Source organism: Natator depressus, chromosome 14 (assembly GCF_965152275.1).
Source record: "Natator depressus isolate rNatDep1 chromosome 14, rNatDep2.hap1, whole genome shotgun sequence".
Taxonomy (NCBI): Eukaryota; Metazoa; Chordata; order Testudines; family Cheloniidae; genus Natator; species Natator depressus.
Window position 1 is genome coordinate 16,122,603 of NC_134247.1, and position 27,656 is coordinate 16,150,258.

The 27,656-nt window shown below is 47.9% G+C and overlaps 1 protein-coding gene and 1 long non-coding RNA gene across 5 annotated transcripts in view; one reads left to right on the forward strand and one right to left on the reverse strand.

The window, feature by feature from the left end:
• Positions 1-13,510, reverse strand: part of RNF157 (ring finger protein 157) — a 77,569-nt gene extending 64,059 nt beyond the window's left edge. For all 3 annotated transcript variants that reach the window (XM_074972249.1, XM_074972250.1, XM_074972251.1), the window contains exon 1: positions 13,102-13,510. In XM_074972249.1, coding sequence (XP_074828350.1) covers positions 13,102-13,189 — 88 coding nt within the window. In that variant the 5' untranslated portion in view covers positions 13,190-13,510. The remainder of the gene's footprint in view (positions 1-13,101) is intronic.
• A 305-nt stretch (positions 13,511-13,815) lies between these two features.
• LOC141999097 (uncharacterized) lies at positions 13,816-16,595 on the forward strand. Of its 2 annotated transcripts, none has more exons than XR_012641958.1 (3): positions 13,816-13,931; positions 14,398-14,542; positions 15,848-16,595. It is a non-coding gene; the product is annotated as an uncharacterized LOC141999097 (long non-coding RNA). The 2 variants fall into 2 exon arrangements; XR_012641957.1 differs by having other exon boundaries at positions 16,193-16,595.
• The last annotated feature ends 11,061 nt before the right edge of the window (positions 16,596-27,656 follow it).

Here is a 27,656-nt window from a genome sequence, read left to right on the forward strand (position 1 = left end):
ACTGACAGCCTGGACGGGCCTCCTTAAACTGCTCACAGTCAGACTGAAATGATAGCCTTCCTCACTGGAAATCAGACAGTTTCCAAGTTGCTACGAAGCGTGGAAGGGTCATTTCAACAGAGCAACCCCCTCCTCCCCACTCCCTGGTGTTTTTAAGCGATAGAAGTGACTTTGCCATCTCTTGGAAGTGGATCTACAATGCCACTCCCTTCGGCTTTGTTTAATCCAAATTTATTTATTTAAATCACAGTAAGGGAAACTGGACAAACAGAAGACAGAAAAAAAATCATCAGAATTTGCAAATCTAGAACCGTGTCCATTACGTGCCCGTGAAATAAAGCATCAGTAGGGGTTGAATCAGATACTCTGCAAATAAATTAACCCTGTCCCACAGGCCAGCACAAGGCATAGGTGTCACTTAGCCCTGGGGACTTGCTTAGACCTGGGGTTTTCCCCCTGAAAAGGGGACCCAGTTCAGCCCCGGGAGTTCCACTCTGGTAGCAGTCATTATTACATCATATGAAAGAGAGAACTCCACATTTAAGGCTCTCTCATGGCAAACCTGATCCCTTTGGTCCCATTTACTTCCTCAGAGCAGCATTATGGCAGCTTCCGGTCCAATTGTTAGCCTGATTATAAAGTGCATCTCTGTTCTAGTTAGTTGCATCTCTTTGCAACTGGTTAGAGTGATTGTATTACACAGTAGCTCTCTTTCATCAAGAAAAACCTCTCCGCAGGTCAGACTTTGAGATCGTCATGCAGATTTTACTGAGGGTAACATTTTCAAGTGCACAGAAGTAATTGAAGAGCCCAAGTTTGTTTCTCAGGCAAATTCCCAATGGAGACAATGAGAATCTGCTTGCAAAAGGACTTAGGCATGTTGGCCAAATCTTGAGGTCAGTTTTCATCAGTACAGGTGAAAAGTACAATTCAGGTTTACCTCTAATGACCTATGTCTAGCACATTCTTCCTTCAGCGCCTGCACACTGCCTGTTACTGGACACTATCTACTTGCCCCTGGGGAGAGCAGATCCCCAACATGAGTTAATGCACCACATACATTTCCCAGACTTCTGACACCTGCCCCTTCGCCCTCTAAACAATTCACAGATTTCACAGTAAAAGGTCAAACCAACTTTTAACAAGCTAGCCTTAATCCCAGCCATGCCAGCAGAATGGATAGCCTCTGACTTGCAAGAGATAAAAGAGGGAGGATTGTTCTCCAATGATTCTTCAGTTTCACAAATGCAGGGAGAGCAGATAAACGTTGGGGATTAGAAACAGAGGTATTAATCCTTGTAATAGACTGGATTTAATTTCTAGGGTTGCTGGAGAATACAGCTGCGGCAGCCCCTCTTCCTCCACCCCTCGCCCCCATCACCCAGTCACTGTCATGCCAGAATGCAGGGATGTCTCCAAAAGCCCCAGGAATGGAGGAAATGGGAGTAGCTAGAGGTCAGAAGCTGAGTCAGTCTAGCTCTGTGGCTGAGCCAGTAAATACTGCTGGAGTAGGGAAATACTGACACACACTACAAAACACTGGGCCCATTTCTGCTCTCACTGACTCCGTGTAAATCAGGAACGATTCTGGTGTAGCCAATGGAGTTAAAAACTGGTGTGGGACCAGACTCAGACCCTGTGTGTCTCAATATATCTGTTCAGTTCAAACAGTGACTGCCTACAACTCCCAGCTTTACACTGGCATGTCTCTGCAGCTCCTAGGGGGAGGGGCGGCCAGGGGGGCTGTGTGCGTTGCTTGCGCCCACAGGCACCGTCCCCGCAGCTCCCATTGGCTGTGGTTCCCGGCCAATGGGAACTGCGCCTATGGAGCTGGGTTAGGGTTAGGGGACATGCCAGTCGGAGCCGGGTAGGGATCCTGCCAGCCCCACCAATCCCCTCTCACCCAGCACCAGCGGGGTCCCGGGCCGCACACCACCACCCACCTCCCCTCCCCTGCAGGGATCCTGGGCCACAGCCCCCAGCACCCCTGGATCGCCCCTCCACCCCCATAGCACCCATGGCCCCCCAAGCCCAAATTTCAGTTAGGGGTATATAGTAAAAGTCATGGACAGGTCACGGGCCTGTGAATTTTTGTTTACTGCCCATGATCTGTCCGTGACTTTTACTAAAAATCCCCGTGACTAAAATGTAGCCTTACTTATAAACACTTTGGTGCAAGGACTGGTTCTCACTGTTGATGCAATGGGGCCACACCTGAAACTGGCCCCTTTAGGCACTACCATATTACAAATAATAATACAGTTGTTTAATTAACCTTAACGTATACAGCTGTTTAATTAACCTTAATTTTCATGTTCTGTCATTTGAGTGCTTTGCACCCTTTGGCACCCGTGGACCCCATGCAGATACAGGGGTCTACCTGTGCTGGATCAGGGCCTTCCGGGGGGTAGGAGGGTGTGAGGTGACATTTGACCTGATTCCAAGCAGCAGCTAAAAGTTACATTGTGAAATTTAAAAGAAGAAAACCACCAGACACCTAAGCAGGTACAATGACGTAGCTCACAGCTGAGGAAGGCTCGACGATCAATTATTGATGCCTGCTGCTTTCTGGCCCCATTTTCCACGTGCATAATTTATAGGTAAGATAGTTTCACAGAGAGAAAGCAGCCATCTGAAAGAACCCAACAGTGAGCTGCCCTCAACCTTTGCTAAAACCGACATGGGCACACGTGTGGGGAGGAGGAGAGGCGAGGACATACATCACATGGTTTCACTTGGACAGATGAAGTGACTTGAGCAGAAGAGTAAATCATAGACGTGCACATTAAACCTTATAAGGGGAGTTTCCGAGGCCCCTAAAAAAGTTTAAAAGGGGGCAGCCTGCAGTAAGCAGCAGTGCCATTTATTGCGTCTGCTCAACAATCCTGGAGCCCTGGGTTCAAATCCTGATCTAGCACCAAGATCCATTTCCCACTATGCTCAGGGAAAGGCCCCCGCTGGACTGGGCACTTAGACCACAAGGAGAACGATGGTCTCCAGTTAGTTCTCAGTGAGCATGCTCCCCAGACAGGCGATAGCGGGCTCTCTGCAGGGCAGTGGCTGCAGATCAGAAGGGAGGGGTCTCTTACCTGTGTCTGGCACTCGATAGAGAGCACATGCAGAGCCGCCCGAGGAAGCTGGCACTGCATCCGCCTCGACAATGCCTGGTTCTAGATCGGGCCCAGCAGCCTCTCGCTTTCCTGAGTGACTGAAGTTCAGGGTGAAGGTCAAAAGAAGTGGAAGGCCAGGGCCCAATGCCCCCGATGCAGGCAAGGGAGAGCAAAAGCTAGCATAGATGGGGCAAACTCACATGGAAACCCCTCTGCAGGACTGGGGCTCTGAGGCAGGGGAATCAGGGGGAAGCCACTTTACGCGGCTTGCTCTCATCAGAACCCAGGGGAGCTCAACACCGCAGTCAGTGCTACAAGCGCCGGCTCCTACTCCCCCTGTGCACAGGGGTGGGCAGGGGAGTCAACGGCTGCATTTCTCCCAAGGGAGCAATGATGCTGGAAAAGCTCCCTGTGCAGGCTTGGACCTTCCTTTGCCTGGGATCAGAGGGACTTGGAGACTGTCCTGCCTGCCTCCTCTGTGGCTGGCCCAACCCCCTCCACCTTTCGCATTAGTCCGAACCTCATCTGTTGAGATAAAGGGTTGTCTTGTGGCCACCGGGACTCAGCAGCTCTGGGCTGTTTCCAGATCCACCAGATGCCCTGCATGACCTGGTGCAAACCAAATGATCTCCCTGGGCCTCAGTTCCTCATCTGTGAAATGGGGATATGGTATGTGGTATCACTCACCCCCTGGTGAGCCATTGGGGCTGCATCTTCCCACATTCACGCTGCATTCCCTCTTCCCTTCATAAACACCGCCTTCCTTTTAGACGCAGACTCAGTGCTTGCGAGAGGGGAAATGTTGCCTATTAAGGGTGCCCAAGGAAGGTGCTTAGTTTTCTCAGGTTTCTGGGTGCGGGCTCGAGCGGCTTTTGTTTTCTAATCTGAAGAGGAACCCCTAAATAGTGAACCAGGCCCTTGTTGCTGCTGACACCACCTGGCGGAGCAGTTACACACCTTTTGTCTGTCTTATCTAGTTAGACTGTAAGCGCTTCTGGGCAAGGACGGTCCCTTACTGTGCACTTGTACAGCACCTAACACAACAAGGCCCTGGTCTCAGCTGTGGCGTCTAGGTGCTACTGCAATACCAATAAATAGCAACACCACTCAGTCAGCTGAACCTTGGGGTTTGCTAGCCTCCTGCCCCCAGCTCATAGGTTTAAGGGGTATGTAAGAGAAGGGGTTGAGGGGAAGAGTTGCCTAGTGATTTTGGTGCTAAAGCCTGGGACTCAGGAGACCCAGGTTCAAGTCCCATCTCTGCCACAGACTTCCTGTGTGACCTTGTGCACTTAGTCTCTCCGTGCCTCGATTTCCCAACTATAAAATGCAGATAACAGCATTGACCTACCCCACATGGGTGTGGTGAGGAAAACTACACCATATGCTGTGGTAGTGGGGGGGTATATGACAGATTTCATTATGCTCAAAATTGAGTGAAAATATCCCTCCTTTTACCATCACTAATACAGGATCACTTTGGCACACAAGAAGTCAGGATATGGAAAATAAGTTGGCAAATGGAATAAGAAAAAGCATTAAAGGGGAAAAAAATAAATAAAAGCATTTCCAAGACTTGTTTGTTTTTCTGTTATCAGGGAAAAAGATCTAGAAACAACTCCTTACTGGAGGGAAAATGTCTATCTTCCACGCCAGCTACCATGAAATCTTGTGGACACAAGCAACTAAAGCTCTGGATCAATGCATGCCTTTGGATTTTTCTCCAAGTTACCTGGATAACAGCAAGATGTCTTGGCCCCTAGCTATGCTTGAGCCCTCTTTTCAATATCAAAACTGCGCTTATAAAGCCTTATAAATTTTCCATAGGCCCAGCAGAACGGCCATCAGTCATGGCAGAGGAGATTAAAGACAGAAGTGGTAAGTTGATGGTTTTGTCTCATCCACATGAAAGAGGAGAAGGAGTAATCAAATGGGCTGTGCTGGTCCAATGCTCCCCTCCCAATCAGCTGCAAAAGGGGGAAGAGTGAGCTGTAGCTCACGAAAGCTTATGCTCAAATAAATTGGTTAGTCTCTAAGGTGCCACAAGTCCTCCTTTTCTTTTAACAGATCCATTGTTGCATGAAGTTTGCTGTCTCTGTGTAGAAGGGCTCCCGATCAGCCTGCAGTGAGCGCAAAGTGAATGGCTCCAGCAGGATCAGAGGTTAGTTTGTTATATGCTGCTGTTCCATGTCAACTATGACACCGGACTCCCGAAACACTGACTGTTTCCATCATGCTGCTGCCTTCATCGCCAGTTTATGGTTCGCAGTCTTAATACTTTGCTACCTTTCCTCCCTGAAGTCACTCACACAGGCATGCACCTAGGCCATGAGCAACAAGACTAGAGATTATTCTATGCTGACCCCAGGTGCAGGAAAACTTGCAAACCAGGCTACCCTGCCCCACCTCCGGTGAAGAGCTTGCTTTGAACATTCTCCCAGAGATCAACCCTTGAGCAAAACACTTTAACTGCCTGGGCACTGCTGGGAAGGGAGGGGAGGAGGGGTTTGAACTCCCCTCTGTCAAGCAACAAGCTTCCTATTATTGGTTAATTATAATTCTTTAACTGACACCTGCCTCAAGAGGATTAAAAGCCTGTCAAGGACGGTTAAATGGTTGAGGGAGAGCCAGGCTCTAATGAGATTTAAAACTTCTGAGACCTCAAGGAACAAATTAAGAATACAGTATAAGCGAACCACACTATTTTAAAAAAGCAACAGACGTTTGAACAAGGCATCATGATGTCACCTGTACATTCAGACAAGCCTCGTGTATCGGCATCCCCCCAGCCAACGTATTCATGTAAGAGAAGTCACAGATGTACACAAAAAGGAAAGGAGGACTTGTGGCACCTTAGAGACCAACAAATTTATTCGAGCATAAGCTTTCGTGAGCTACAGCTCACTTCATCAGATGCTCACGAAAGCTTATGCTCAAATAAATTTGTTCATCTCTAAGGTGCCACAAGCCCTCCTTTTCTTTTTGTGAATACAGCCTAACACGGCTGCTACTCTGAAACCTGTCAAGATGTACACAATGCATATTTGATCCAAATGATGCTACTGGGCTCCTTTTTGTGTGTGTGTGTGTGCCGAACACCCAGCAGGTGAATTGCTCTAGAGAAGGAATCTTGGGTTTGTCCTGTTCCAGGAAGAGATCTAATTAGGGTTCCCCCTGCAATACTGTATACTCAGAGACAAAGAACTCCGCCATGGAGTACTGACAAGCGCAAGGCTAGGAAGCTGGCAAGCAGCAGACAGCTTTTCCCAGTTACCGCACATCACAGTGTGATGCAAGGCAAATGTGCTAATGGCAGCTGGGCTAATCAACTTAGGTGCATAAATAAAGCTCTCTTGCAAGTGTCCAATCGCTGTGGGTCTGTTTCCATTTTGCTGATCGTGAAGAATTTGCTCGGGAGGAGGGGGTGGGTGGAGAAAGATAATGCCCCATCCGGCTCTATAGAAAACACTGCAGTTTAAACAGGAGTCAATTGACACCCTACACAGACAGCTCCCTCATCAAGTGGGCTGATGGGCATTGTACATCTTGAGAAGCCCTATGCACATAAAGCAATTGAAGCCAGTTTTGCAGGTTTTCTAAAATCTATAGCTGACAATCATCTGAGACTGCAGCTTTGCATTTAATTTCAGCTCCAAATCTGCTATACCACATTTCTTGCAATACACACCATTCACTACACTTCATACTCAGGATTACACATTAGTTACATCCCATCCCTTGGGAACAAAGGGCTGAAACCACTTTACAGCTGAAAGGTGTACCACAGGGCAGTGTTACAGGGCGGATGAGAGGGTGACAATTTTTACAAAGGGGTTTGAAATTAAAAGAACAATGAAAATGGGCGGATGTGTTGGGGGGGGGCCAGATTCATACTTTGTCTTGAAGCACTTAGCACACTGTTGGTATTGGGACTCCATATTGGGACTCCAAACACAACTGGGTTGGGCTAATGCATTACAGCCCTAAAGGGAAATTTATTAAAAAAAAAAAAAGAGAGAGAGATGAAACTGACCAGGCTACTGCCACTGTCCAACCTGATCTAAGTGGAGCAAACAGCATAAATGGGGATATGTCAATTACTTTTTTTCATGCTGATTGGATCATCTAAGATGTTACTAATAACACACATAAGGGATTCTTCTCTAAATGTACAGTGAAGCCTCCGCTTCTGGCCACCTGCTCTCCACACCTGTGTTAACGGTTCGGTTTGCAAAATCTCAGTCCCTGTGAGATTTCCCAGCAAATGTAGCAGGAAACCCCCAGCAGCCACCTACAAACCCCTCCCTCCCCCGCACACACACACCTGCATAAATTGTTTGTAATCAACCTGTGCCGATGACTGCTGTTTTTCCTGTAGAGAAGAATGTCAGCAGTGTTTTAACTGCAAACTTAGGGCAAGATCATGCCCAACCCTGTGCAGGCATGCAAGGAAGAGCGGGGGAGGGGGGAGGAGTTCAGACACTAGGATCCACCCCACCTTTTGTCTGGGCAGAAACCAGAAGCGCACCTGATGCACTCCACTGTAAGGTGCAGTGGATACAGGGGATTTTGGAGGCATCATCTCTCTCTCAAGAGCGCTTCGGGCCTGATGCACGTCTGCATTTCCTACTGTGGGAAGTGGTTCCAAGCCACCCCGTACCCCATTGTGTTCTGACTCATTTAGATCAGTGCAATAAGCCAGAGAGAAGACCTCAAGAGAAAGCACAGGGAGGACAAAGCCGGAACAGGAGACCGCTGTCTGGACTGTCTTTTTTTAAACAAACGAAAAATAGGCAGCCACAAGCCAAAAACCGTGGAGTCCTTGAGTCCCTGCGGCGGCCTCTGATACAAACAGCGGAGCCTGTTCGTATTATTTGTATTCCAGTAGCACCTACGGACTCCGACCAAGTATAGGGCCCCATGGTGCTGTGCCAGTGCAGGGGAGACAGTTACTGCCCCGAAATCTCCCCTCTAGCCAGGGGGTGGGAGGCAAAGCAAAGGCACAGCAGGGTTACGTGACTTGGCCAAGGCCACACAGAAGGGCACTGGCAAAGGGAGAAGTCGAGCACAGGCATCCCAGCTCCTAACCGAATCCCCTGGATCATCCCACGACCCTTCCTCTTCTTCTACTGTCACCTGGATGGACTGCTCAATTCCATCAGCGCACCAGCATGACTCAGCACCTTAACCGTGGGATCAAACCCCAGTATTTTGTTTGCACGTCACCGGTTGATTAGATCCCTCACTGCTCGTCATGGCAGAGCCACCCGTACGCTCAGAGCACCTAAGATTCAGTCTGTGCATTTCAATAAAACCACCTCTGTATACCATAGTAGGCTGGACACTGGGTGGGGGAATCAGCTTGTAAAGATAAACGAGCCTCCTTGACAAATAGTTTCTAAGGCAGATTCCGTTATGGAGAAGGCCCAGTGTGACAGTGAGCACCCAATTATCAGACCCAATGGGGACTCGGATCGCTGCACTGCTGGTGGCAGCTTTCACAGATTTTAAGGCCAGAAGGGTTCATTAGGATCATCTAGTCTGAGCTCCTACATAACGCAGACCAGAGAGTCTCACCCAGTGACTCCTGCCTCAGGAGTACATCGACACCACGTCAGCTGACTTGAGCCAGCCAAGGGTCTTTCAGTGCAGTGTAGACGTACCCTAGTGGTCCAACGACCTGAGGCTGAACTACACAGCCATTCGAAAGACATCCAGGCTTGATTTAAAGACTCCAAGTCAATGGGCAATTTGCCACAACCCTTGGTGATCTGTTCCAACAGTTAGTTACTCTCATTGTTAAACATCTGCCTCTTGTTTCCAGTTGGGTAAACTGGGGGTCTGGATACACTTATCCCGGCACATACAGTCTTCAAACTGGCGTCCACATCACTACATCCCCTGAGGAGCTGCTACACAGGAGATTTATGAACGGATGCTTTGGAGGTGCTCCCCCTGTTTGTCTCTGTGGCAGAGGTGAATGAGAAGAAACAGGCGCAGTGTCCACAGTTATACCTATTCAGCGACTCTAAACATCTCACGGGAGTGATGCAAGAGGAGCTACAGCCACTCTTCCAGCCCACAGAGCATGGGGAAGGAGCTACAGAACCGCAATCTAGCTCTGGTGCATCGCCCCGCCCCGAGCCTCCTGCACGCTTCACCCACCGTAGAGCGCGAGTAGTGAGTTGAAGTAAATTTCACCCTTAAACCTGGGGCGCAAGCTGAGTTACTTGCACCTTCCAGCCAGTAGACAGGAAACTAGATGCAACTAGGGAGCAGAGAAAGGGAGTCACCTTTTCCCCACACAATGAATAATAGTGCATTTCAATTCTTCACATAACCACCCCGACCCAGCTTAATGAGAAGCAAGAGGACATGGCCAGATTTCATTAATATGGCTGCATGTGTCTGACGACTTGCACGCATGAGTAAAGTGCCTGAGTCAGCAGAACCATGACTTTGGCCAAAGCAGCGTCTCAGACTTTCAACAGAGAAACAGCTCTGGCTGGGCAGAATAAGACACTTACGCAGTGAGGGAAAGGGCACCTGACAAGCCCCATGCTACAGGCTGATCAGTTAGCCCCAGAACCCCCAAATCTATGAGAAAACAATGGGAGCTGCAAAACCGCCGCACCTCTGAAGCAGGGAACCAAGGACCATGCATACGTTCTGAGCCCCACCACTCCCACTTTGCTACAGCTATCATGTTCCCCCACCTCCGGAGAAGGTTACTTCTAATAATACACCCAGCTCTCGATTTACATTCCCAACGTTTGCATTTCAGAGACTGTTTACACTTCACACACGCGATGCACGACACTTGTAGAAATCAGCACCACAAGCATCTCGCCCAGAACTGTTCTAACTCAGCCGTCCTGAAAAATTGAAAGGAAATCCCACTTAAGACCACAAGCAAAACAACTGTAATCTCTCTTGGTCACTAGTCCCCGGTCATCTTAGGTTCGGATGGTTGTATTTGCTCCCAACACAACTTCCGATAAACAACCAACTTAGTGAATTACTACTTCAGTTCCCGGTGCAGCCTCGCAACTCTGGACCCGAAACACACTAAAAAAAAAAAAAAATGACATGAGGGAACCCAGACAGTGCTGGGATCTGCCCTAATGCACCACGCTGCACTTGGCCTGGTAACAGCGTGCTCCAGTACCAGATTTGACACAGCCAAGAAAACTCTGTCCCCAAGCAACCGAACTGAAGATGAGAAAGTCCTTCTCATTCATGCAGAGGTCACTCTATACAGGAGCAGGATAAAGACATATACCCCAACACTGCAGCCTCCAGTCTATTCAGTCCTTGACATTTTGAGTACATCAAATCATGGTAATACTAAACTAACCCATTGCCCTTCCTCAGCATCTTCCATCTGAGGACTGCAAAGCAGCTTACAGACATTGATGAATTATGCCTCTCAAATCCCGGTGAAGTAAGTGGGGGAAGTATTATCACCCTCATTTCACAGGTAGGGAAACTGAGGCTCAGAAGGTTAAGTGACTTGCCTGGGATGACAGAGCCAGGAATAGATTCCCCGGGGCGGGGCCTCGGAGGAAGGGGCGATATGGGGGGCAGAGTCATGGTTTGGGCACCGGTGCCCCCTCCCCACTTTTAGGAAGCTTCCACCATTCCCGATGGGGATCTGAGGCAGAGAGATTAAATGACTTTCCCAAGGTCACACATGGAGTCTGTGGCAGCACCAGGAGTTAAATCCACATCTCTCAAGTAATCATCCAATACCTTAACTACAAAGCTATCATTCCTCCTCTTCACAGGTTTCCTTCTGAACTTGAGATACCTACTATAAATGTCACTCGTTTCCCGCCCCCCCAAAGATTGTCCATCAGTTCACGATGCAAAGCTTAGTTACAGTTAAGTAAGGCAAAATAAAAGGATGCAACAAAAATGACAGCATTTAAAACGACTCATGGGAAAGTGGAAAGAGAATCATCTCCAGCAGTCCCAGCACACGCCAACCTCACACTATCTACTGCAGTACTCAGAGACTCCGCATAACTTCCCTTGCTGTAAAAACGTGCAACTCCTGTGTGTGCATCAAGAGGAGATTAAAAGCAGCAGGCATCACCGGTTTAAAATTATGACCCCACCAGAATACACCTTGTAGCATGATTGGTGGAAAAGAGGTTGTTAAAGGACAATAACCAGACAGATGTTTCAGCAGACCAATTCCAGCTGTGCTGGCTATTACAAAGGCAAGCACATATTTTCAGTACGGAAACACAGTTTATGTTAGCGGTAATTCTTTCTAAAAAGCTCCTTGATAGTAATTAGCTAGTAGTTTCTTATAGCACTGAAGACCCTTAGCTTTTACCTTAACCTATTAATAATATTCAGTGCCTCAAGGCTCATTTTGCAAACCAAGTACAAATGCATAGTGGATCAAGACATCTTCAAAATATGCACCCCCTAATGTAATACTTTGCACATCCATATCACCTTTCATCCAAGGATCACAAAACTCTTCGTATTTATTACTGAATTAACCCTCTCATAAGATAGACACTGGCATTCCCATTATACAGGGGGGAAAGGAGGTCAGTCTTTCCTCAAGGTCACTCGCTCTTCCATGAGGAAGAGCCAAGAGCAGATTCCCAAACTGCTGACTCTCAGTACTGTGTGGTTTCATCTAGAGCAGTGCTACTCAAAGGGGTGGTCCGCGGACCGGTGCCGGTCCGCAAGCCATCGGCTGCCAGTCTGCGCGCACCTTGGGAAAAAAAATTGCCAGTCCCCCACATCAGATAGCTTGAGAAGCACCGCGCTAGACCAGGCATCCTGCCTGCATGATCATGTCAGAAGCACAGGTTCAGCAGCTAGGAGAATTGCAAACCACACTCATGAAATCCTCAGGGGAAGGGTTGGTCTCAGATTGATTAACAGGGAACCCGACAGGAGTTTAAACAATGGTTTTAAAAATAACATGCAGCCCTGGTGAGTATCTGTAAAAGCACAAGCCCCCAGCGCTTTGAGTTATATTGTCACCCTGGGAATTATTCTTCAAAACACAAAAGAAAAATGAAGTGGAACATGATACAGCTAAGTTTTTAAAGCCAGACAATTGTTTGCACTTTGTAATGGCAATGTATCAATGCAATCTGCTATTTAAAAGAGAATCATTAAGCTGGCAGACTGGAATTGAACCTGTACTTACTGAAGTTCTTGTCAGAACCCAAAGTTCTTTCCTCACCATTGAATATTCGTAACCCGTTCTTTTCCGTGCCACACAAATAATGCACAACGCTAGCAAGAACGGCTGATGACACAGCTTTGTGTAACAGGCCAGAATTTTATAACCCCCCACCCAGCATTTATCCATTTCATTTTTCTAAATGCAAGTAACACACGAGCCAAACATTCCAACCTGTGTGAACAGACATAAGACACCGCACTTACGGTTAATGTGTATTCCATCCATGCACACACAAAGATGGGTATGTAGCAATTCACTGTGGGATGCTGTGGTCCCAATTCAGTTTTTACTAGGGACTTCAAAGGGAATTTTGTCAGACCAAGGACTGAGCAAAACTCAGTTAAGTCTCTGGATTTAGCCCTATAGCTGTAGCCACATTAGATACAATTAATAAAACAAATAGAATTGAAAGTCATTTCTTTACCAATGAGCACAGTGCCATGAATGTCACCAATATAATTCAGGCCCCATGTAAAAATATTGCAGCCTTACAGAGTATCAGCAGGCAAGCAAGGGAAAAGAGGATTTAGGGCAGTCCAGACCTTTGAGAACCTTTGCCTGGAAGCTCATTCTTCCTGAAACAAACTCCACGAAAACTGATCAACTTCAGAAACTACTGCATCGCCTCCCACCCCGCAAAAGGACCGGACCAGCCCTTTTCCCTCGCCACACAGGGTGAAATGATTGCGACACTAGTTGAGGTTGGAGTTACCTCCTGAGCGTGCACAGGTCAGTCACACTGCTTTCCATACCTCCCCGCTCTTTAAGCCTTACCGGATTTCGGAGGATATCTGTAGACTGAATTAGAAGGGATGTCCACCTCTTCCACCCCGGCGTTCTGCCTGCTGGTCAGCGCCCCCATGGCTGCGCCTTGCAGAGGGGATCCAGGGGCTAGGAGGTGCTGCTGGGCTGGGGGGGAATGCAAGAGCCGGCAATGCAAGCGGGGGGGGGGCAGCCTCACAGTGCCCTCAGTCAACCGCACTGGCTGTGCCCCCTGCTCCTTCAGTGGGGGGGCTGCCGCGTTGACTCGCCTGCTGCTGCTGAGCAGGGGACAGGAGCAGCTGCCCTCACTCCCATCCCTTCCTCGCCGGAGCGGAGCGGAGCGGAACGCACGGGCTGGGCTGGGGCTAGCGGGGGCCCCTCCTGGAGCACTGCGGCTCACCAGGGGCGGGGGGTGGTGCCTGCATCGCCAGGGCTGAGGATGCTGCCGCCGCCGCTGCTGGAGGGCCCGGAGGCAGCCCCTGCCCGCAGCAGCATCCTCTCCCCCTGCGCCGGCAGCCGCGCCGAGCCTCTGCACGGGGGCTGGGCGCCGCCTTGACGTTAGGGCGGCTCGCCAGCCAATGGAGGCGGGGAGCAGGCAGCTGTCACCGGCCGGGCCGGGCCGGAGCCGCCTGCAGGCAGCTGCACGAGCTCACCCGGCTGCGGCAGCAGCGGCGCCCCAGCTGGGGCAGGGTCTGGGCTCGCGGGGCAGCGCGGCAGCCAAGCCTGCGGCACGGGTGCCCCGGGGCCAGCGGCAGCGCCAGCCCGGGGAGGGAGGAGCAGCCCCTGCTGCTCAGAGACAGGCCCTGCAGCCTCGAGCTGGACCCAGGAGCCACTTGCCGGAGGTACCTTCTGTGCATGGAGAAGCCCCCCCCGGCCCTCCCGCTCAGGAATTCCCCAGGCTGGGGCTGCGGCCCCTGCTCGCTCCCCTCCCTCTGCTGGGTGACCAGATGTCCCAAATGTATAGGGACAGTCCCGATATTTGGGGCTTTGTCTTATATAGGCGCCTATTGCCCCCCACCCCCGTCCCGATTTTTCACACTTGCTGTCGGGTCACCCTACCCTCTGCGCAAGGGGCTGGAAGGATTCGCTCGACAAGTCTGTTAACCCGGTCTGACCTCCTGCCCCGTCAACAACTCCTCCCCCACTCCCCGGAGGGAGTCCATCAGTGGCACCAAAGGGGCACCCCAGTTGCTTACAGCACCTTCCCTAGCCTGGCTGGGAGCTCACTAGACGGGGGGCTCTTTCCACTGAGGCTAGACTGGTCTTGGAACTCCCTTTAAAAGGGCAAAATGTGTCTTTTTTTCGCAGGCAAAACCAGAAGTTGGGCCCCAGCCCAGCCAGTTGTTCCCCGCCCATGGACTGCACTGGGGATCCACCCGCAGAGCTCAGTGCAGGATCAGGGTCCCAGTACCTTGCTGATTATACTTGAAAACCCAGGCCCAGAGCCACAAAGGTACGTCAGCACTTAAATCTGGGCTTTAGGGGCCTACGCCCCAGCTTTGGCCACTGAACTCCCACCAAACCCTGTAGGCGGCTGCACGCACTCAGCTCCTCAGCACCCTGCATTTCTGCCTGGGGGCCTGTGCACTGCCTCTCTCTAGGCATCCAGACACCTGTCTCCACCTAACCCCAGAGCAATTCAAAACCCAGGGGAAGACAAACGCCTAAATCGCACACAGGGTCCAATCCGGTCGGCGTGCTCAGGGGCCGCCTATGGGATCGGAGCCCATTCAAAATCCTGCCAGAGGAGAAGCTGCTGCCACCCACGGTATAACTTCCAGGCCAGTGGTTAAAGCATTCATCCATGGCAGAGGGGGAGAAAGGATTTGAACAGGGGTCTCCCACCTAAGCTGCCTGACTCCAGGCGGCCAGTTCCCGTTCGTGGAGCGCTCGCAGGGATAGGCATCTCCCTGCAGCCTGGATTTAGGCACCTGTTTCCAAGAGCGGGGCAAGGCTTAGAATGTACCGCTCTCGTGGGCATCTCCCATGGGGCACTTAGGTGGCTCCTCGCCTAGCGTCCTGGCTTTTGTGGGTCCCATTCTAAGGCGCCTCTCTCCCCATTCATTGTATAAGGAGCCTGGACACCTAACTCAGCTTTGGGGACAGCGCCTAAAAGTTAGGCATCATGACGCTTAGTGTTGCAATGTCAAAGTCCCTTCATAGATCCCCCCCAGAGGCACCGTCTGTTCTGTACAGACGTCGTAAACCAGTGGCTCTTTTTTTTAAGTGTAGATGTTTTACCTCATTTCCCCACCTACCTCCTTGTTTGCGTTGTACTGTGAAGTGGTTGTCAGGCTCTACCCCAGAAGTGGCTGTATTTCATTGGTACTCTCCATATAGCAGCTGAGAGGAAAGATATTATATAAATGTGAGATTATTATTATTTATCCTCAGACACCCTCTTAATGCTTCCTGGAGTTCCCATACATACAAATACACTTTTCTCCAAACTACTTGAGTATCTGCTCCAGAACAAGGTTCCATGGGAATATGATGCCATTTTTAAAATATCATTGTTCTGACCTATTTTCATATATAAATGTTGGAGAACAGAAACTTCTTTAAAAATGCTAGAAATTAATCAATCCTGCAATGCAAGTTAATGGAGGATCACATGAATTTACTTTAAGTTGATATCACAATTGCTACAAATACTAAATCAGAGAGGCATGTATGAAATCAGATAAATGACCACTTTGCCCTAAGCTGTGTATTCAGTAATGAATGAAACTTCTAATGGCTTTTCTCTGCTCCATAGGTTCCACATTTCTTTCATTTAGAACTTCCTGTTTCTCTGAAGGATCAGGAAATTAGTGCAAACACCCAAAGCTCTAAACATATTAAATGCTGGATGTGTTTCATGTCAAACAATTGCTTTTGATTCTCTTGTAAAGAATACACGCAGCATTGCCAACCGGAAAATCATGACTCAGACCCTCAAAAATAATGAGATTTTACAAAGACAATAACTTTGGGTTCCTTTTACTTGCCTTCTGGTTTTTGAACCTTTGGGGTACACTCAGGTCTCATTTTCAAGCTTTTTTTCTGAAGCTCTGGAGGTTAGAAACATACCTTTTTCTTTTCTTTTTTTTTTTAATGGAAGCTGAGAGTCTCACATATTCACATGACTCCAGGAGCCGGAGCTTTAAGAAAAGCACCCCCAAAAAATGAGACTAGCAATCACATCCAAGAGCTGACAACACTGATTCAATGCTTGGCACTGCAGTTCATGCAGATCAGACACTGCCACAAGAATTTTGCTCCCATGCAGATTGCAGGACTGGCCTTTTGAGCACTCTGAATGCATCCGATGAAGAGAGCTGTAGCTCACGAAAGCTTATGCTCAAATAAATTTGTTAGTCTCTAAGGTGCCACAAGTACTCCTGTTCTTTTTGCGAATACAGACTAACATGGCTGCTACTCTGAAACCTATATTATTTTAGTTCACTTTATTTATCCCTGCAGCTTGCATGTTCGTTTTACAAGCAACAATTTCTCCATTCCACCCACCCCTTTTCCCCCGTGTTGACACACTTTCTTACACTGTTTGCCAAACAGAGCCTTAGGCCCTAATCCTGCAGAAGGTCTGGAGGAGCAGACCCCCTGCACTTGCATGGAGTCCCAATTATGTCAGTGGGGAAATCTGCCCACCCAGACCTTACAGCAGGACCGAAGGCTTGTATTTCACTTTCCAGCAACCCTATGCCTCCTTCTTTTCATATCTGTTGAGCTCCAACATTATTATTTCATGGGCTAGCTATCCTCTCTTTTGATCCCCTTATAAAAACGATAAGAGATGGAGGATGGTATGAAGGTTGCTGAGGATACATTCAGTTACATGGTGTTCGGTGTTTTTGGTGGCTGAACACTATAATTGGTCTTTGTATCACATTTATTCTCTTGACACGCCAAGTAATTGCATTTATATAGAAAATGGTTGGCAAGTATTTCTGACACAAATACCCATATCTGCACACAAAAAAGCTCATCCTTAAATATTCGTGCAAATAGAAGACTGTCCTGTGAAAGTCTGCAGAAAAGGAGACAGCATGGATGGATCAAATCACAAGTCAGATTTCACATGCATGTTTGAATTCTTTTGCAGCCATTCATCCAGCTCTAGTCCTGATGCTGAGCCCTCACCAAGCAGCTATAACCTGGCAGCCAAGGGTAGGTTTGAGCAAATTACAGGTTAAAGGCAAATGTTAAACTTAAGACACATTTTGCATCTGTTTTTTCCAGAATAAAACTTCATAGATTTTAGGGAATAAAAGCAAAACTAAGATTGACAGACAATGTAACATTGGCAATTGACATCATCACCAAAAGAAATGGAAGCGTACGAATTGATAACTTACGGTTTTCTTTTCTGTGTACCACACCTTTAAGGTTGCTAGTAGTCTGCTGTCTGCTAAGGCCCCTGACATTTTGTGAGGCTAAACTGACAGTGTGTTATGGAGCCAGAGACGCACAACAAACTCCACTGTCTAACCGGGACTTTGCTTTTATTCCTCAGTCTTAGTAAACATCATTTAGTCTAGAAATACAGTCTGTGGCTGGGGATGGAAAACATAGCAGAAGTTATATACTCTATATAGGGCCCAATTCTGCAAACCACTAGTGAACTCAATGGGAGTTCGACACAGTTTGTTCTGCTTAGGCAGATCCCTGTCTTTCAAGCCCCTCTGAAGTCAATGAAGTCCAGCTGTGCAGAGCAAGGTGCAGGAGCAAGGCTAAGAGAGGGTTGTGGGATCAGGCCCATGCAGCTAGAGATGGTGTGATCCAAAACTCCGTATCCAAACCTACCTGAATTTTGGGGAAGAGGGTCAGAATTCAAACCTGGATCCAAATTTCACAGCTGGGGTGAACTAAGCACGCTGGATCTGCACAGCTTTCAGCTTTGGGTCTGAATTTCAGTGCTCAGGATCCATCTCCATATTCACTTGTGCATAGAGAAAACCCCAGGGAAGTATAAACATGGGCATGGGAGAAACATGGGGGAGAAAGAGCCAGCACATTTCATTAGAATGAATCCCATTAAACAGACTGCAGGATTTTACAGCAGACAATAATTCAAAGTTACACCCACAAAGAGCCATAAAACACCAGTCATTACGCCCAGTGTTGAAGTTTTACGGTGTCGTACTGCAGTGTAGTATTTTATGGTGCAGTGCCGTAGTGGAGGAATGTTGTTCAAGAATATTGCTACGGGAGGATCTGAGTCTAAGTCTTTTTTTTTTTTTCCCTTTCGAAGCATTGCTTGCAGAATTTAAATACTGTATCTCGTCAGGCAAAACACTGACAGCCAAAACAAAGTCAAGGCAGATATAGCTGGGCCAACATACAAGGCTCAATGTCTCCAGCTTGGGGAGGCGGGGGGAATGGAAGAGAGACAGGCAGTGTTTAGACTGACTCTGCATCTGTTGTGCAAGACCCGAGGGCTGAAGCACTAAGCCTATTCATCTAGTAGCTTAGGAAGCCAGAGTATTCATTAAAGGGGGCGATTGCCAAGAACTGTAATCCTGCTAGCATATCTGTACTCTCTACTGCATCCTTCTTGCCTGGAGTTCCTGCTTTAAAATCTGATCTGACCCTCACTCAGCTGCACTCGCTGCAGGGAAGCAGCAGTAAGTGCAAAGTATTAGTTGCTGACATCACCGAGCTTAATAATCATACAGCTGCCGCTCCGGCCTCATGAAGTGGACACACAGGAGGGCAAAACAGCACAGCATCTGGCCTGCCAGGAGTCACAGATGAAGGCTGTAGGGAAACACTGGCCTGGATCGTGCCATCAGTATCAAGTAGAACCCCTCACTGGAGTGAGCAGCGAATTCTATTAATGGCATGACAGGACCCTCAGCTGCACAATAAAATACTCTTTTGAATGACTGTTTGGCTGGTATCGTTTAGCAATCTCTAAGGAAGGAGTTTCAAGGGGCAATGCAGAATGTTCTGCTAGGACCCACCCAGTCCTGCACTCCTCACCCACACAAAATTCCCCCATTGCATCAATGACTAGCCAGCAGAGAATCAGGCCCTTAAATGTAAACAATACTAAAATTAAATGTAAGGGGATTCTGATGCTTGAGAGAAGTGCTGGACAATGAAGCGATTCTTCCGCAGGGATTAATACTTAGTTATTTTCATGCAAAAATCACAAAGCACGTTACACAGGCAGGTAAATATCATTACCGTCATTTTACTGATGGGGAAACCCAGGCACAGAGAGACAAAGTCACTTGCCTAAGCTGGGGAAAAGTTCAGATCTCCCAAGTCTAGTAGACCCTGCTGCCTCCACTCAGGTCAATAGGCCTACTCCAGGGAGTAAGATGATGAGAATTTGGCCTTGTGCCCATACATCTAACGCACTGTCAGTTCCCTCTCTAACGCTTCAGTGGTGACTGGCATACGCTACCTTCGCGGACAGTTTATCCCAGAGCCCCCTTCCCTTCATTGTCTCTGACCCAAGCTCTCTCCTGTAGGAGATAAAGCTTTCCAGATGGCCTTTTGGCTAAGATCTTGCAAGCTATCAGTGGCACATTTGACATGTCCTCTGTCAGGAGCCTGTGTGCTGCTCTCACAAGGGGGATGGGCTTAGCTATCCAGGTCAGTAGCTCTTTTTCATCCCTATCTACTGTCTGTTCCATGACCTTCCTTTTTATCTTGCGCTGATTGAAATTGCCGTTGGGTTTCTTTGACTCCGTCCTTTCCTGGGCCTCCTCCTACCACCTTGACTGCTCTTTCAGCAAGTCCTGTTGCTCCTCTGCCCATCCCCTTCTGTGCTGATGTTTCCCCACAGATCTGTCCTTAGACCTCTCCTTCTCCACCTCTCTCCTCATGACCTCCCATGGTCTCTCTCATCACCTCTGTGTCCGTGACTGTTGGATCTCTCTCCCCACCCCAGCTCTTCCAGTCTCTTCAACGTACCTACTTGTGAATGTCACACCACAGCCTTAAACGAGACCTGGATTAAGTGGATTGTCTCATTTTTCCTCTTCTACACTTTCCCCTTTCACCAGGGACAACTCCAGTCCCTTTCTCATGACTCAGACTCAGGCTTATCTTTGACTCCTCCCTTTCTTTCTTTCTCTGGATCCAGGATCTTGCCAAATTCTGCCTGATAACACTTCTAAAACCTGCCCCATCCTCTCCAGTCCCTCTGCGAGAACCGTGGTTCTCTTTAACCTGCACCAACAGAACCGCCCTCTTTCTAAACATTCCCCCCACCCCCAGCTTCCCACCTCTCCCCCTTCAATCAACTGAATATTGAGCAGCTCACTTCATCTGCTTCCCGGACTGCCTACCTAAGTCCCTTCACCGGCTCCCTCTCTCTTCTCACAGAATGGAAGCCGTTCACGCTCATTTCTAAGGCTTTGCACATAACTACATCTCACCTCCCACTGGAAGAAGGGAAACCGAGACTCTCACTCCAGATTCAGGCATTGGATGGAGCCACATATCACACAACTACCGCCCGGGCCTAACGAATGAAGACACAGGGGGGAGGGGAGGTTTGAGGAACAGTAAGAGGCCACTCTAGTCTCCTCTAGGCTTTTCACCAAGCAGCCAACAGTCAAATAAACATAGAGGCCTTGTGCTAAACAGCGAACAGCCAGAGATCCCTGAATGGTCCCTTCCTTACCCACCGTAGCAACCTGCATGGACCGTGGGGCACCAATTGCAGGAGGCACAGCAACTCTGTCTCCCTTCATGTGGCTAGAACATTCACTGTAGTTATTACAGCACTGCTGTAAATAGTTCTCGTAATAAAGAGCCAGTTTAGTTTGATAAGCATGGAGCCCTTTCATGTTATTACCCAGCCCGTGATACATGGAACACCCACTATGCATACAAAGAGTTTATAGACTGGGATTAGTCTACCCGCATCCTTCCCACTGAGTGGAGTTCCAGTTTTCTCTGCCTGAAACTGCCCGTAGTTATACTTGCCTCTACCTTTTAATTACCAGCCCTTCCACTGCTTATTGATTACCACTGGAAGGTCCTCTGTCCACCACGGTGGCAGGTGTTGCATGGTTGTCTTAATGAATGTCCTGGATTCAGGACAATTTGTTAATCAATCCCTTCCTGCTCAGGCCAAGGTTAGAGTCTGTGCACTCCATCAAAATTGCCCATGGAAACTTTATTCACTTTTCACCTCGGTAATATTGCTCATGCCACTGAAGATTTGAGATTTTAAGGGATCAGTAATCGGATCAATAATCTGACTGAGAAGCTCAGATTCTTTTGGACAGTGGAGCTACAAAACACTTAATGTCTGATGATTTTGCTGGCCTCTCTCCTCTAACAACGGAGAGGGTGAATGGAAGTAAACAAGCAAAATTGATTAATGAGCCTATTGTGGCATGCAAAAGCAGCCCCCATACAGACTAAGCAGTGTAGTGGAGCTGGGGAATCTTTTTCTAGTGAACCCTAGGATGTATGGAGTCTGATGTTGAATCCAGTGAAACCACTGGGTCTTCTACCAGTGCTTTAACGGGAGAAAGATTGGGCCCATGCTGGAGCGCTTCGTCAGTCCTGGCTAACACAATGTCAAGGCAAAACAGGCTAGCTGTATAAGGCTGTCCAGGTGCGCACCCGAGACTAGTTACACCAACAACTTGTGCCCTCATCCAACAACCCAGACATCGTTTTGCCTATGCAAGGAAAAAAACCTAGGAACAGCTCCCCAGTCCTATTGCAGGGTCTGCTGCATGTCCCAGGGAACTCAATGTGGGCTCAAAACAGAGGTGAAAGTGGGCCGGTACAGGCTGATACGGCGTACTGGTAAGAAGCCGGGACCGGCCTGTACGCAGCCATCGCTGCCCCTTTTGCCGCCCCCGGCGGCGGCCCTGCCGGCAGGGACCCTTCTTACAGCGCTGCTGCAGCAAAGGACCCTCCTTAAAGCATTGCCGCGGCAGTGCTTTAACATCGTTGCCCCTTTTGCCCCCCTCAGGCTGCCGACGGCAGCTGCCCTGGGGCCGGCGATTTAAAATAGCCCAGGGCTCCCGGCCACCGCTGCTACCACGACAGCGGCCAGAGCTCCGGGCCCTTTTAAATCGCCACCGGAGCCCCCAGGCGGTGCAGGACAGGCAGTGCGGATGGGCTGGCTGGGGGAGGCTGACCCTGAGCCCCGCCCTTTCCACCTGAGGCCCCGCCCCTTCCAAGGGCCCAGAGCCGGGCCCCCGTACCAGTAAGTGTTTTGTATTCCTTTCACCCCTGGCTCAAAACATCAGTTCGGTGAGATTCTGTTTGAACACAGATGTGTTTTGCAGACCGATAGACATTGCTGCTGAACTGGAACCAGCATCAAAACTCACCCTATTGGTCAGTTTAGTCTAGCAGGTAGCATACTGGTTTAGGAGTCAAGAGGGCGAGTCCTAATTCAACTAGTGCACTGTGACCTTGGGCAAATCACATCTGCTCTGTTTCTTCTCCTCTCCTTCTTCTCCTCCTATAAGCTCTTTAGGGCAGGGGTTGTCTCTTACTCCATGTTTGTACAGCGCCTGGCACAATGAGATCCCAATCTCAGCTGAGGCCTCTAGGCACTACCAAAACACTATTAGCAAAAACGTTGCTGAATAAGATGAGTTACAAAGCCAGTTAAGTGGCCTCATTAGAAAAAGGTCACCCTTTTGCTACACTAGTCTTGTCTGCTATTAATGAAGAGATTGGGCCATTCTGAACGTGTGTGAACTACAGAGCTGTTAAAGACAAGTATCCCCTGCCCCAATAACTGATAGGTGAATTGTTTGGCTGCATGAGGCTAAAATATTTTCAAAAGCTGTTGCCTGCTGCACTCGCAGTCAAAAGTGGGAATGGGTTGAAAACAGCTTTTCGATCCAAATCTGGATTAAATCCGTGGGTTTCAAACTTTTTTTCTGGCGACCCAGTTGAAGAAAATTGTTGATGCCCGTGACACAGCGGAGTTGCTCCCAGCTAATGGGAGTGCAGAGCCGGTTTGAAAACCACTGGGTTATATGAATGTGTTTCATTTTGGACAGACTACTACACTGGCTGCTTTTATTAATGTAGGGAATGGGGTATTTCAAGAGGCCCTCAGATATTTATTGTCTACCTAGATGACCTGTTGGTTTGCAAGTAAAACACAGGCAGATCATAAACAACATTTTAAAAACAGCATTTAAAGTCAGTTTACAGGTAAGAAATTGGCAGCTCATAAACAACAGTTAAAGGCAGCCTTGTATAGCCTTCTACAAACCAGTCAGTACAGCAAATTGGATTTTCAGCAAGCAGGAAATCCAGTACTGTTCCTAAGGTTTCTTGTGTCCAGTAGCAGTGTATCTATCTAGGAGCCAATGGAAAGTCACATCTGCCTTGAACTGGCCACATTTAACTTGTGTTGTAGGTGTCAGAACTTTTCTTCCACTTCCAAGTTACTACAGGAAATATGTTGCAAGATTTTGCCTAAATTGCCTTTGTCTTACTCAAAGTGTTTAAAAGCAGCGATGCACCCGAACCAGAACCCCAGATGCAATCTGTTATGTTCATGGCATACACACAGAGAAGGTAGATGAAAACAAAATACTCTTGCTGGAAAGTCGCAATGTAACACTGCATAATTTCTTAGAATTCAGAACAATAACACACGAGAAGCAAAACCAAAGAGACAGATAAAGCAAGCTGCTCCCTAAAACAGGGAGGCACAACTCACCCCACCTTCCTCTAGGCTGGCTATCTGCAGTGCAGACTGACTGCTGCATCTTCTAGGTCACAGGCTTCCCTACAGAGCCATCTAGCCTGCAAACAGGACCAGGAACTCTTCCCTCCTCCCTCCCCTCACTCTTAAAGTGATAGCTTGCATTTCCAATGCAGTCCTCAGTACACCACACAGTCCTCTTCAAACTTTGAGAAAATTCAGATTCAGACTGCATGGATTAATCCGATCTCCATAAAGGACCTGAACTGGAACCTCCAAGGTCTGAACACCACTGAACTTGAGGAAAGTTCTGGTCCAGATCTGGAACTTCATGTCTTGGGTCCACCTCTAGTGAAAGATAAATGCACATTTTTGACGGTGAGTAAAAAGCAAATGCTTGCTGTAGACCAAAATAAGCCTTTCTTTATCTTATATAGTTATGACAGATGATTCTGCTAAGGCAGAGAGAGCTGGCTTGAGTCAAGTCCAGCCATTGGTTTCAGAGTTTGGACAGTTTACACTGGCTGAACAAATTTATGCTACTTCTGAAAAGGAATGATTGACTATCGTAATGTATGTAAAGAAGCCAAAATGCCTTTAAGAAAGGCATTCTATAGTTTGAATGGATCACACCTCCTTACATTATTTAGAAACTCAAATAGATCTGTCCCAGAGACGGGCCAGCTGGATGGAACTGCTACAGATATGTATGGCTTTGAGAGAGAGTTTTTTTCCCCAGGAAGGCTGAGACAGCAACCAAAACCTTAGCTAGGCAGATAGAAATCAATATACTTATTGATGTACAACCTGACCAGAAATGCCTCCCGTTGCCTTGAGATACTTATTTTAAACATCCTTGTTTTAATAAAATTTTTGGACAATATACAAGCTAGTGTTAACAATATGAAGACAAGAGAACTAGTTCTTCTCCCACTTACACCAGTTTGGCACCAGTATAAAGTCATTGACTGCAGTACAGTTACTCCTGATTTACACTGGTGTGAGTGAGTGGAGAATCTGGCCAATGATAATTACTAGGAGAAAAGGATAGCTTATTCTATATATATCCCAGCATGGCAGAGTCATATGCCTCACACCTTCTAGATCACCACAATGCTTTTGGCACAACAGTTTGGTTTACTTGGGGGGGAATTGATATAACCAGTAATAACTTCTTGTCTTTGTTTTACTAGCCCAATAAGGTATGTGGAAGGAAGGTTGTGAAATGTGTCTGTGACATACTGAGATGTAGGCCGTGCGATCAGAGCAGGAGCAGAGTGCAGAAGCGAAGGCATGGTTGGGCGGCAAGCCAATGGTCGGAGTCAGGAGTTCAGAGGGAGACAAGGCCTAGGGCTGGAGCAGGCATGGGTTGGAGCAGGCTGGACAGGGAGCAGGTCTGGCACAGCTGCAGGCATGGAACACATTGAGCAGCCACTGGGCTGCTGTTGCTACAGGGCTTAACTGATGGCTCTTCTGACCAATAAGGGAGTCACTTAAGCTCTGTCTACACTTAAGCTGCTACAGAGGCACAGCTGCAGCTGCTTCAGTGTAGACACTCACTACAGCAACGGGAGGGTTCTCCCATCACTGTAATTAATCCACCTCCCAGAGAGGCAGTAGCTAGGTTGATGGCAGAATTCTTCCCTGGACTGAACACTATCTTTGCTGGAGATCAGTTCAGCATGACGTGATGCTCAGGGGTGTGGATTTTTCACACCCCTGCACGACGTAGCTGGAACGATCTAACTTTTTAGTGTAGACCTGGCCATACTGAGGGTTTGTTGCACCCCACTGAGCTCATGGGATTGCTAGGCAACCGAGCCCAGAGGCAGCTGGGTTCCTGATGGTGTCAGTGTAATAAACTTACTTCTTAATTGCCCATTGGGCTATTGCAAGTGATTCTTTTACCTCCATGGAAACAGATGACGATGGAGTTTGTTACAGACTAGTCCAGGACTAAACATTGTTATGACCCCACTTGGTTGTGGGCTACCATACCAAGGCCCTAATCCCGCAAGCAGCTCCACATAGGCATGCAAACACTTCCGTGGGATTTTTGCATAGGAGCAGGGGACTATCCATGACGACCTTGCAGCATGGGGGAGCCTAGACATCAAGGGCCAGATTCTAATCTCAGTCACATTGGGGGAAATCTAGAACCCTCTGACTGCAGTGTGGTTATTCTGGATTCCCATTGGTGTGACTGAGGTCAGAATCTGGCCCGATAATTCTCAGCACCCTTCATTGCCTTGCTTTCTAACTGTCATCAGGGGAAAGCAGGCTGCAATCCACAATTTGCCAGAAGGTTTTGGAAAACAAAGTGTGGTTTTTGGTAGAGGAATAAAATCTAGTTTTGTCTACAGCTTGTTGCCCTCGGGGGGAGGGACTGACTGATCACAGAGGGGAATGCTGGTCCTCTTGCTAAGGCACCAGAGAGTAACTCAGGAAGTCTAGGTTCAATTCCTGGCTCTGCTACAAACTTCCTGTGTGACTTTGAGCAAATCATGTAGTCTCTCTGTGCTTCAGACCCCCATCTCTAAAATGGGGTTATACTTCCTTTCTCCCACACTTAGTATGTCTTCCATATTTAGGGTGTGAGCTCTTCAGGACGGGGACTATATCTTATTATGTGTACATACAGCACCTGGCACAATAAAGCTCTGATCTCTAGGTGCTACTGTAATACAAATAGTAAGCTGCTAATCAAACGTTTATTACCATGTCACACGGCTTTGTTAATCAAAGGCAGCCTGACTGGATGAATGGCTGCTGAATCAGTGTACAATCTCTTCCAACAGTCAACTAGTTATGCCCCATCTCATTTAGCTACCTGGACACTGAAGCAACCATTGTTTGACCATTACCTCTCCCCACCCTGCCTTTTTTTGGTGAGTTTGAACACATTAGACAAGTCTCTGATTGGTTCATTATTTTGAATTATTCCGCACGTCTTCAACAAATAATTCTTCACTAACAATTCAGTGTGAACACCCATAAATTGTGCTGTGTTACATCAGCCACATGGTCTGGTTTCTTTTCCCGGATTGGATGACTAATGTAACCAATCCATTGCATTACAATCACCCCTCTTCAGAGAAAAAAGAGGCACCTTAGAGACTAAGAAATTTATTTGAGCATAAGCTTTTGTGAGCTACAGCTCACTTCATCGGATGCATTCAGTGGAAAATACGGGCCAGCTCAAAGTCCTACACCTCACCAATGCCTGTTATCTCAGTGGGACCTGAGTGGTATATAGGCTTGGTGCTGGCCTTTACTGATTTGGAATGTGAGCTTTTTCTCTTCACCTTCAACATGAATGGGGTTATGTGCTGGACAGGAGGCTAGAACCTCAGGGACTGAAAGTATGAGGGATGTTTCTGATCTGAATAGGAGGAGGCATTATATTTTGGAGGGGAGGCGCGGGAGGGGATGAATCACTGTACAAAGAGAATAATCATGCCTATTTGTTCACAAGAATCTGACCTTTACAATGTAGAAGAAATGGTCACATTTTGAACCACAGCAAACGTTAGCAAAGCAGGAAACTCCAGATCGTATAGAAACAATTTTTTGAATGTCAGTCGAGTTCCTTTGGTTTGGGTTTTCGTACTTCTGGGGTTACCGAATTACAGAAAGCAAAAGTAGGGCAAGGCCAGTTCTGGATAATTTGGATCAAAATGTTGCTCCAAAGAATACCGTCTCCCACAGCCTGAACAAGAGCTGATATTCCAATTGAATTTACCCACTACATGACATCATGGTAAAATCCATACATAGCTGTCTGTGTATTTATATTGTCCTCCTCATGATTATTACAATTGCCATCAACCATAGTATCTCAGTCTCTGTAGGCTCTTTTCATCTTTAATCAATTGTTTTCACTGTGTCTGTTTGCACAATCCAGGCAGTT